A 12,857-nucleotide genomic window follows, 5' to 3' on the forward strand; every position below is an offset into this window, starting at 1 on the left:
CAAGTTAACGCTCCGAGTTTAAAATTTTTATGTTTCTAACTTATAAAATCTTGTCAACTTATTCATTAATTCATATTATATATAAACTCAGTTAAAATTGTGAGTTTACTTCCGAATTTTAAGTTACAAAATCGTGTCAATAAATTCATAAACTCAAATTAGATTTAAGCTTGGTAAAACTTGTTAAATTTGTCATTTTTTTAGTTAAGTGAGTTAAGTATATATTATAAAAAATTTAATTTATACAAGTTATAAGACATGGTTTAAAGAAAAAAAATTGAAAAGCAAAATCTAATACTAATAAAAAAGAAAAAAAACTAAAAATAAGTTTTGATATTTTAAAAATTTTATATTTTGTATATGATAATTTATCAATGTTAATGAGTTTAATTTTAATTATTTATATTTTAATATATTTAAATTAAATTAAAATCATATTTTAAGGATTGTTTGTTAAGAAAAGTAGATTTTTATTAATTTAGAATCCGAGTTTGTATTTGAGTTTGCATTTTCATCATCAATTTATTTAAACTCATGATTTTAACAAATGACGCAAAGCGCACGACTCAAATAAGTTACCCGATTAAATTATAATGCCGATCCTATTAAGCTACCCAATTAATGGAACTTGCTATAAACTATGATAAATCTTTTTGAATTCGTACATGGCTAGCTATGAATCTATGATTATAATAATAAAATAAAATATTATAATCCCATGTCATTCGAACTTCAAACACTCTCATCATTCAAACTTCGCTTGCAATTATTAATTGAAATGCAGCCGTGCTTGATTGTGTCATGAGGATGGGTTAGTGCAAACTTAGAAAAAATCAGAAGACGAAAATAGCTAATTTCGGAATTATTAACTTATTTGCCCCCAAAAAAGAATTATTTAACTTATTCGGGTCAAGAATTGATTTACTATAATTAGATGAAGTCATAGAAATTAAATATCTCTCTTTCTTATTGGTATCTCCAGTCCACGTCATTCAACATCTGTTTTCTTTTCTTTTCTTTTTTTTTGTAACATAGTTATTCCACACTGTTCAACGAGTGAAATTGTTGGCCAAGAAAGAGATGTTAATCATTATAATTTAACATATTGGGTGTGATTCTCTGAATCTTTTTCAGATATTAATTGTTGCATTGTTTATCACATATTTGCACAAAATTCAACATATATTTTGCATTTTTTTTACTGTTTTCTGTACATATAAACCATGTGAGTTTGTGACTTCGCATACGTTTTATATTTAATATTGATATTGAGTTGAACTTTCTTAACCTTTCAAATATCAATAATACTTATATTTAATATAATATCTATACATTAGAAGACAAACAAAATCAATTATATTACATCATTTCTAGTTAATTATTATATAGTCATTATATATGTATTATATAGTTAATTTTAAAAAAATTCTGAGTCAAGTCAATCTGTGAGAGAGATAGAGAGAGAGAGAGAGTTATCATTTCATGAAATCATTAATTAATCTTGGGTTGAATTAATTTTATCACACGATTAAGTTTCTTCTAGGTCAGTCGCGTTAGACTTCATTGTTTTTTTAAGTATGATCCATATCTCTTGTACGATTGTCTCATGCTATATACAGCAATCTTTTTCATCAGATATTTTGACTTTCTTTGGTCAGTATTAGAATTTTTTTTTTGGGGGGAGGGGGTACAGCAATGTTATTAGACAGTTTAAATTCATTATACATAGATTTGTGTAGGCATTAAGACTGTAAATTTTATTTATATATAAAAAAAACTGAATTTTATTGGGGGAATGACACACTTAATTACATATACCAAGAAAAATTATAATAGCAGTTAATTGAAAAAAAATTTATGGAAAGTTAAGTTGCAAATTAAATATTTATTTAAATAATTGCAAATATGAGATTGTCATGAAGAATCCGATACTTAAGTCTTATATGCCACCCCTAATGATTTACAATTGAGATCCATATATTTACAAATGTTTAAGTTAATATTTGTAAGGTAAGTTTTTTTTTAAGAATTAGCTATCATTTTCGATTGGCTTTGAAGACCTGAAGTAGAAGTCTTATACCATTGTTTGAGAGATCTAAAATGGAGTGAAATGACTTTGAAATAGCTTTCTGAGTCATCCTTAATCCAATTTTTCTTGACCCCCAATTTAGAGGGTCGACAAGGATAGAATGATCCATCTGATATAAACAACACTATAGCAAAATTATTCCCATTCTTCTCACTTCCTTTTATTCTCAAATCGAAAAGTATTACTATACAAAATTTAAATATATTAATTTTAGAATAATTCTTAAATAATAATTAAATAAAATTATTCATGCTTCTAATAAAACTCTTATTTAATGAAATGTTCTATTTTACTTTACTCCACTCCACTTTATTCTATTAATGACTGTTTTATTTCATCATATACTCTCAATAGTTTCAAACACATCCTGAAAGGGTCATTTCTCTCAATTTTATTCAAAACTTATGCCGATTGATACTCGATCACAAATTCATTTATTGTCAGTCAAATAATCCATTAAATCAGTAAATGAATATAAATATAAATAATAAAATTCATTACAAGTTGTATTATTAGTTACATCTTTCAAGTCATGGAGAATTTGGATTATTATTCAAATTTCATGGGAAAATGAGTTGAATAATTTATACACGAACATGTGATCCTTGCTTCTTATATTAATGTCTTACATAATGTTTGAATTCAACAGTTGACTTGTATATACATATATAAGTATTATTTCCTCAATTATGTCATGTGGTTGTCTTTTTACGTACGCAATTAATTTGACTTTAACAAACATTGACAAATTAATCAAGTAAAGTGCAGACTAGTGTCAGTAAAAATACTAATCAACGATTTTCGCTCAACAAAACTACTTATTTCAGAACATTTTAAGGTAAGCAAAATAAAAATTATCAATCGATGAATATATAGTTTTAGTTTTTTACATATAGGAAGTGATTGCGGATAGTGATAGGATGTTATGAATATGATTTGTCTTGAGTTGTGTGCTTTATTTATTTGTATTATTAGGTTACTGAAATAATTTTTTTATTATTTTTTTATATTCATTTTATTGATAATTGTAACTTGTCAGGTGAACTAGTTGGAGTTAGAAGTATAGGCCAAGTCAGATCGCATGAGTTGATCAGCCAGTATTTGGTTAGAAAAAATTTAACCCAACCCAACCCACTAATCCATATATTTACTTTTTGCATGATTTTTTTTAAATATACATAAATTATAAGTTCTAATATGATAGTATATTTCATGCTTTCGAAAAAAAAAATTCACACCATAAATATATGAGATCGATCAATTTTATTATGATTCATTCTAAATTTGATTGTCTTCAGAGGCTGTGGTGCCAAAACTCCCTTCATTTTTTTTATTTTTTTTAATATTCTTTATAGAAAATATGAATTAAATGCGTCAACCCTAACTTATCCGTGTTTGTCCATTTGGTTTACATATTATCTAGCTTTAGCTGAAAAAGATTCATTTTTATTTAAATTAATTTTTATAACCCAACTCAGCCCAATTCTTATAACAAGTTATTTTAAGTAATCCATATGACTCGATACATGTTCCCAGCTACTAGCTCATGATGCTTCTAAAATCATACAACTAGCTTTAATTATAATTATAAATTATAATACACTCTTGCACTGAATGCGCTAGCATTAATTATAGACTTCTAGTTATAATACTGGAATAAATTTACTTCTTTAATTTTATTTATAATTATAAGTTAATTTTAACATGTTTTACTTGAATCAAGAAAAATTTTAAAATTCATTAACTAACTTTGTATGAAAATGTAGTAAGTTTTTAACTTTTTACTTATTTAATATACACATTTTAATAGCTTATTTTTTTTCTTTTTAACATTTAATGAGGGATAAAAAAATTAGTGATAAAAATTTAAATGATGTGATTTATAAATATGATAAAAAATTTTCACTTTGCCCTATAAATTGAATCAGAGGGGCTGAGGGAGTATTAAATTGATAAACCAATTAAAAGCAAAAGCAGCCATGTAAAAACAACTTGAAGAATATTTATAGTTTGTGAGTGCGTGTGTACAAGTGATTCAAAGACAGTCAGTCCTGAGCACCAAACTGTGTTTAATATTTAATAACTCTTTTGGCATCCTCTGTTGTCATGTACGCAAGGGGGAGGGTTTGTTGGTTTAAAAATCATACATATGGCATTCAAAAAAAAAAATCATATATATGCATAGATGCATGTACTACCCCCCCATATATATATATATTCTGTTAAACACGAATAATTAAAGAATAATTGAAAAAACTCAACAAAGTTAGAGAAGTAGTTGGTAAAAAAAAGTTGGAGAATTAATTGAATGGAAATTTATTATAAAATTAAAAAATTAAATGTTTTCATGCATATTGAATGGGATTGTTTTTAAAAAGAGGACTAAATGTGTATTTTACATACTTTTTATGTAAAAAATTAAACTTTAATCCTACAAAACTCATAAGTGGAATAATCAAATTCTTTGAAATTCATTAATTGATGTTCAAATGATAAAAATTATTTATACGATATGTTATTATAACAGTAAAATATGAAAGTAAAATTAAAAATTGGGAGAATGACAGTTAAATACTAAAGAAATAAATTAATGACAGTTAGGTCTCAACAAATTTTTTTAAAAAATAAGTTGAATATATTGATTTAAAATTGATACAAAGTCAGGAGTTTCAATTACAAACAAGTAATATCAAATGTAACTTTTATATTATAACGAAAATTTTTATTTATAACTGTTTAAATTAATATTTATAATTCATTTTGTGAAAAATTTTATCAAATATCTAATTATCATTAATTCATTCATTGGTAACCTAACTGTCCATTTTTCTTTAAAATTTTGCAATTCACATAACTCGGCTCACAACAATGTTTTCTTTATTATACACGTGTCCTGAAATTCAGTACGTGACTACATGTAAAAGTTGACTTTTACGTTACCCTTAGGTCATATTTGGTTACTAGCTAGAATCTTGGGCTATGGAATGATGGTCATATCTTCATTACTACCTTTATATTTGGTTGCTTTAAAAAGATATGGAATAACCTTTCTCAAGAACGGGGATTAATATATTTTGAGAAGTGGGTGTGTTTTTCAAAAATGAGAGAAATTATATCACTCACCTTAAGTCTAATATGTTTTTACCAAAATATCCTTATAAACTTTTCATATCCACAACAGTAGAACCAGTGTGAATGTTAAGGGGGCCAAATTTTTAACATTAATATGTGATCATCCATATTTTTATTTATTTTTAATGTTTATAATAATTAATTGTTTATGTAAGTTTATAATTTTTTTTAAAAAGTTACATATAATTATATAATATGAATTTAGAAAAATTTTAAAAGTGAAGTGATATATCTATAATATTAACCATAAAAAATATAAATAATATGAGAAAAACTACAAAATAAATAATATAGAAAAACCATATATTTGACATATTAAAAACCTTACCGACATGGTAGATCCATATCCTTTTTTGGTCTGGGAGAAAGGGGTTAGACAATAAGCAAACTCACATATATTGTATAGATTATACAGAAGGCAAAAGCTGTCGGGTTGTGAATTATATCTAAAAAAAACAATGAGTCTAAACCTGAAGGATCCTTACAGCATTGAGAGATTGACTCCCTTAAGGATAACGTGGTTCCGCCAATGCATATCCATGCCTATTTTCCTCAATTTTTTTTTTTTTTTTTTCATTTTTGCCGTGTATTCATTCATTCACCCACAAAATCTTCACCGAACTCACTAGAAGAACGTAACACACTGCTACGTGTATGGTATTTATATTTCTTAATTTTTGTTTCTTATAAAGTAAAATTTAAATTTAAAATAATTTAAGTTTTTTGAAGAAATGTTAGTATATGTGTGCGTGTATATTATTATTACACACACACACACATAAACCTATGTGAAAAATTTTAAAAGAAGATAAAAAAAGCAAATGCATAAAGACAGGAAAAAAAGGTTGTTGCTGCTGCCATATGGTAAGGGTATTATGATTTTTATATTTTACTTTATATTTAAACAAGTAATATATAAACTCCATTCACATATACTTAAATATTCTATCAAATAAATTTATATTCACGATTTTTTTTATTTTTTTCTATTCTTTATCATTCCAACCATTTCCATTACTTCTTTCTCTATGAACCAAATGTGACCTTAAATCCGTTTAATTGACTATAAACAGATTAATTTGAGTTGTAAAAAGTATTGAATATTTACAATTTTAAAGTATTGAATATTTACAATTTCGGCTTGCCACTTGCAAAAATGAAAATCAAGTTTTTAGTAACATTAGGATTCGTTGTGATTCTCTTAAAGCTGTCAATTTGATCCTAACGCCTGCCATATGATTTTAAATAAAAAAATGTATATACTTAATCATATATTGATATATATGTTAAAGATATTTGTTTTTAATTAAATCAATATATATTAATTATATATATATATATTTTTTTTTCCTTAAAAAATGTAAAGTATTTTTTGAGAAGTTAAATGTTCAAAAATAGAAGGCTTAGTCTTTCAAGATATAATTATTGCTTTTTTTAAAAAAATCCCTATGAATACTACCTTTATATTTATTGTAGGGTGTTTAATAGAGATAAATATAAAAAGATAGAGTTAGTTTGAAAGCAAAAAACTACTTTATTAAGGGTGAGATTCGGTTAAAAATGTCTTACATTTTTAAGTGGAGGGAGTATTATTTATTAATAAATTCTTGTTATTAAATTAATAATAAAACATTTTATATCTTCTTTTCTAATTATCACTTAAATTATACCCTCTCTGTTAAAAAAATATAAACATTGTTAAAAAAAATAAATTTTTTTTAATTTTTCAAAGCGTAATTATTATTTTTTTTAAAATGTCCCTATTGATAAATAAATTTATATTTATTATATAATATTTAATAGAAATAAATATAAAAAAATAAAGTTATTTTAAATTATAGGATATTTAATAAAAATAAATTTTATTAAAAATATTTTATATTTTTTAATGGAGAGAATAATAAATGTTGAATAAAATAACAATTATTCAACATTTAGTTACCTCTGTAATGATCACGTACTTGATGCATCAATATTATTATATTAATTATCTGTGAAATAAAATAGTTTTTCTAAAACAATTTCTCCACTGTGTCCTCAAAATTTGACTAAGATGATTTAATAAAATATTTTTCTTAACCTCATTCAGAATATCAAACGGCGTCTTTGACTTTTGGCAATCTTTTCTTTGCAATATCAAATCATTGAGAATAATCTATAAACCAGAGTGTCAGTGATGCTGATATGACAATTAGTTTTCTTATTTATTTGATTGATAACATCGTCATAACAGAACAGAGGACTATTTACGCTCCCTCTCTGTTTTTTTTTTTGGTGCAAAGAGAACTTGTTACTCTTTAATCTGCATTACCGACATCCATTATATAAAGCCTCGCCACTTCATCTTCTTCCCCGCGCACACCACACAGCTGCACCATTTCCATACCCATAGATCATCATGGAGATCCAGATCCCACACTCCATCCTCTTCACCTTCCTTTGCTTCGTCGTCTTCATACGCAAACTTATTTCCGTGAAATATCCCAAAAACCTACCACCAGGACCAAGGAAACTACCACTTATAGGAAACCTTCACCAGATTGGGTCCTTGCCACATCGATCTCTTAGAGACCTCGCTAACAAGTATGGACCCATAATGCATCTTCAGCTCGGACAGATGTCCCACGTCATAATCTCTTCACCAGACCTAGCCAAAGAGATCATGAAAACCCACGACATCATCTTCTCCAACAGACCCAAAATCTTTTCTGGTGAAGCCTTGTGTTATAACAGCACAGACATAGCCTTCTCTCCTTATGGAAACTATTGGAGGCAACTCCGAAAGATTTGTACTTTGGAGCTTTTGTCCGTGAAAAGAGTCCAGACATTCAGAAAAATAAGGGAGGAGGAGGTTTCTGCGTTTGTGAAGCATGTTTCTGAACATGAACTTGGTTCTGTAATGAATCTCACTCAGAAACTCTATCCACTCACGAATTCCATAATTGCTCGAGCAGCCTTTGGTCGAAAGACTGGTAACGTAGAAGGTGCTCTTGCGGGAATGATGTACACAGTCGAGCTTGTGAGTGGCTTATCAATCTGTGATCTCTATCCTTCACTTGAATTCCTTCGTGTGATCAATGGTACGAGAGCTAAAGCTGACAAGGCACACAGAGATCTTGATAGGATGCTCAGCAACATCATCAACGATCACTTAGAAAAGAAAGATGGCCATAAGCAGGACGGAGAAGCAGAAGAGGATCTGGTTGATGTTCTTCTCAGGATTCAGAAAGAGCATGATCTTGAAATTCCCTTAACTTTCGACAACATCAAAGCTATCCTCCAGGTCAGTCTAAGGTTTTACATTCATCAACTCTACATGTTTTACCATAACTATAGTACGATATTATTAACCATGACACTGATACATTTTCAGGACATGTTCATTGGTGGGACTGAAACTACAGCAACAACAACAGAGTGGGCAATGGCAGAAATGATAAGAAGCCCAGAAGTGATGAAGAAGGCACAAGAAGAAGTGAGAAGGATCTATGGAAACAAAGGATACGTGGATCAATCAGAACTTCATCGGTTAAAATATGTTGACTCAGTCATTCGAGAAACTTTAAGATTACACCCACCTGTATCTTTATTGGGACCAAGAGAAAACAGTGAGGCATGTCGAATCAATGGGTACGATATACCAGCAAAAACTGTTGTGAACGTCAATGCTTGGGCCATTAATAGACATCCTGATTATTGGAACGAACCTGAGAAGTTTCAACCAGAGAGGTTTATTAACAACACAGTTGATTACAAAAGCACCAATTTTGAATTGATTCCATTTGGTGGTGGAAGAAGGATATGCCCTGGAGTGTCATTTGCTACGCCAATTTTAGAACTGATAATTTCCAATTTGCTTTATCATTTTGATTGGAAACTTCCTAATGGAGAAAAGCATGAAGAATTAGACATGTCTGAGAGCTTTGGCGCTGTGGTGAAAAGGAAGAATGACCTATGTTTAGTTCCCATGGCATATAGGCGCCCTTAGGTTTATTACCTAATGAGTAGAATAATAATCACACAGCACTCACATACATGCACTTCCAGTTACCCAGACGTGTAAAGCAATATTATATAGTTGACGCTCTGTGGCCTCCTAGTAGCTATTTTCTTCTCTTTTTTTTGGGTAATTCTAGTAGCTATTTTCTTTAACAATAATGATGAACAACTAATTGAGTGCACCCAGATCAGGGTTCGTACTCTAGGAAGTTGTACCATGCAGGTTTGCTTTGTTTGTTTGGGGGATACTATGTTGTGTTGGATAATGTTATAAAAGGTTCGTTAATTTACATTTCTCTTTAATTATGATGATATTTTTAGTTATTATTTTAGAAAGCTTGACTATGTATTTTCGGAGTCCACTTGTATTGATCTATAGTGCAAAATCAAGTCTGCAACCAAATATATATAGAAAAGAAATATGTATAGTAAATAAATGCAAAATTTTAATGTACTATAACAAGATAAAATATTAATATGAATATGTTATTTAAATTATTTATGTATATATTATGTTAAAGTTGCTATGCCAGATATTTAAGGGAAAATTGTCAGAAAATACTTCACCGTGACATTAATTGCTCAAAATTCCCTCAAATTAACGCAAGCCAAAGGTCCTTTCGTGTCAATATCTTGGAGTGTTAAAAGACTGAAATGCCCTCCTCTTCCTGGACCTCGTCACCTCGACCTCTCTCGCACACGGCTCCTCCTCTTTCTCCGCTGTCACCGGTGACTTCGCACATGGCTGTGACGTTTCAAGCTGCGTCTACGAAGCATGTGCGCGGAAACGGTTGGCTCCTGCGACGACTTCGGCACCGGAGTGTTGATTCTCCCTCAGTGCAGGTTTCTTTGTGCTCGTTTTTCCCCAGCGCGATAAAAATTTAAAATTTAAAAACTTTTCCTGGTGTGAAGTTCATCCGCTATCATTGACTCTTGCTGAGTCTCTCTCTCACAATGAATGAGACTCCAAGTTCAGTTGCTACAGTGTGGGCCTATTTTCTGTGGTGGTAATTGGGTTTGGGAAGTGTATCAGTGACAGAATTGACCTGCGAATGTGCGATGGACAGAGAGCAAACGAGTTTATTTTTTTTGCTTTTTGAATATTGTCATGTGACTTTTTGGATGAGGTTTCTCTCCACTACTCTATTGTAAATCTGAATGTTTAAATGAAATTTGTGTTATCAAATCTAAATTATGAACTTCAATTTAACGATGTAGATCTGCCAAGATCCGTCCTCTGCTTTCCTCTCCAAAGCCAATTCCAACTTTCACAATGCATCTCTTTTAGCTTCTCAGCAAGTTCTAATCTTTCAGCACATAGTCTACCTTTACCTGAGAATTTACTCATGTTGAGTGCCATTCTATTTCACGATTCAAAGATGCATTGGGTTTCAATTTACATTCTGTTTCATAAAGCATTATGTTACATTCTGATTCAATTTACTTATGTTGAGTATTTACCATTCAAGAGCCATAGTTTTCATGTTGTTTGGTTTGGATTGGATTTCTTTGGCTGTGGTATTGGACTTTGGAGTTTCATTCTTGGGTTTATTTTCAAAATTTTAAGTTTCACATGCTTGGGATTATTTGGTTTGTTGTCTAGCTGTCTTTCCCATTCCCTTTCTGATATATTATCAACTCTATGATCCTTTATATTTGGTTCCTAAATGGAAAATCAATTCTCCAGGATTGTAGTCTATACTCTATACTTGATCTCTAAATCTGTGTTGCTGACTTGAATTTTTTTGTGGCAGACATTTTGTGCACACAGTTCCACCTGATGGTGAGGGTTGGCTGTGCCCGGGATGTGATTGCAAAAATGACTTTTTTTGATATCCTTAATGGCTCCTTGGTAACAAGCTTCTCTATAATGGTTTCCATTCAATTCAAGAATCGCTTCAACGAGGTGGGACAATAATAACCAAAAGCCATCCTCAGGATCTATAACATTATTCCGGTGCAGGTTCATAGAAATCGAACAGTAAGTAGCAATGGAAAGAGCATATTGTTGGAATATTTATGGATTAGCATTAAATATATATTTTACTAAGTTTGTTGAATTTTTATGGAGATTGTCTTACATGTATAAGATTTTTCACTCTATTGAATTTTTGTTGGGTTATTTGACCAGAACTAATTATTTTTTATTTAAATATCCATTTTTTTCATATTCAAATATAAATATTTTTATGTATATAAATTATATTATATTATTTTAATTAATACTAGTATGACTCTGAGTTAACCTTTAATTGACCTATTAACTCTTGCTATATTGTTTTGACTAGTTTATTGACTAATTCAATTTTCAGTATCTTTGATAAAATTCCAATAAAAAGTTAAATAATTTTGCTCAAATAAACTAATGAGTTGACCAGGTCACCACTAAGTTACAGCTAAGTTGATTAGGTCACCCTTGGATTGATTGAGTTGGTTGGGGTTAACACTACCTCGAGTTTAGGTCATACTAGATTAACCAACTGGCACGTTCATGGTCATGGGTGAATCGATCAATCTGTCTAGTTTTTCATTCATTGCAAAAGATCATTAAGGTTTGTTTTTTATTATCCTATTTGACCCTATCTCTGTTGGGGGGTTCAGTTTTGGTGCTTATTGAGTGATGAGCAAAACATCAATCCAGATATAGATTTTATTTTATATTTACCATAAAAAATTATAAATTTTAATAAATTTATTTTATTATTGATCTATATATTGCATATTTGATCTAATGATTTAATTTAATATTAATTTTTATAATTTTTATAAATTAAATATTTAAATATACTCTGAACAGAAGAAATAATATAAACATCTAGATAGTTACTTTATAAAAAAGTTTTAAAGAAATAAATATTAAATTAGATAGCCTATCAAATACATATGTTTACATTAATGATAAAGTATATTGATTAAAATTTTGTATTTTATATTTTAATAATATAAAATAAAATTAGTAAAAATCTAGACGTTCCAAATTACTTACCAGACGACCAGCACCTAAACATATCTCCATAGGGGGCACATGCATGCATCATTCATTCGTTCAGCACATAACACACAACCCCGTAATAAACCCTACACACACCTATCTATCCTAATTGATTTTTAACTTCACCACCCATTTTTTGGGCATGTATTTAGGACTTACCGGGAGTAAAAACTTAGACCCTTTTATAAAATAGAGGTTACTGCCGCTGAAGCAAATGATTCTTGGCCATTAAGACTATTTTCATCAAGTTGTGTGTATATCTGCCCCTCTATGGTAAATTATAAGGATATGCTCCCAGTTAAAGAGATGAGCATCAAGAGACATGTTTTCGAATTTTGTCATTTATTTGTATCAAGGATATTAATTAAAGGGAAACTATCATCTAAAGACCCTCTAGCATTTTAATATCTAAGAAAAACATTAAAAATTCCAAATATCTTTGCACCCCTCACACATATAAAAAGAAGATTTTGGGGAATAAAAAGACCTAATTATCCCCGTAGTGTTCATAAGTCTTGCTCCGTCAACAAAGCATTTGACTATTCGTAAGTTATGATACATAATTAACAGCGCATATTCATCCATAAACAAGTTACAAAAATTTATAGACATGGTTTATTGTTTACAGCCGAATGGTATCTTGTT

At 29.3% G+C, this 12,857-nt stretch overlaps 1 protein-coding gene across 1 annotated transcript; it reads left to right on the forward strand.

Moving 5' to 3' along the window:
• The first annotated feature begins 7,550 nt into the window (after nucleotides 1–7,550).
• On the forward strand, nucleotides 7,551–9,523 carry LOC129301498 (cytochrome P450 71D10-like). Its single transcript, XM_054940062.1, has 2 exons — nucleotides 7,551–8,504; nucleotides 8,595–9,523. Exons 1-2 carry the CDS (start codon nucleotides 7,620–7,622, stop codon nucleotides 9,207–9,209), a joined length of 1,500 nt encoding a protein of 499 aa, XP_054796037.1. The 5' UTR covers nucleotides 7,551–7,619; the 3' UTR covers nucleotides 9,210–9,523.
• The last annotated feature ends 3,334 nt before the right edge of the window (nucleotides 9,524–12,857 follow it).

This window comes from Prosopis cineraria, unplaced genomic scaffold, assembly GCF_029017545.1.
Source record: "Prosopis cineraria cultivar Desert tree isolate PC_DT_omini unplaced genomic scaffold, ASM2901754v1 PC2155, whole genome shotgun sequence".
In the NCBI taxonomy this organism is placed as follows: Eukaryota; Viridiplantae; Streptophyta; class Magnoliopsida; order Fabales; family Fabaceae; genus Prosopis; species Prosopis cineraria.

Excerpts from the sequence above, each read along its gene's own strand:
- LOC129301498 (XM_054940062.1), top strand. The coding sequence starts at position 7,620 with ATGGAGATCCAGATCCCACACTCCATCCTCTTCACCTTCCTTTGCTTC. Across the intron at positions 8,505-8,594 it reads ACATCAAAGCTATCCTCCAG|GACATGTTCATTGGTGGGAC; the intron begins GTCAGTCTAAGG and ends ATACATTTTCAG.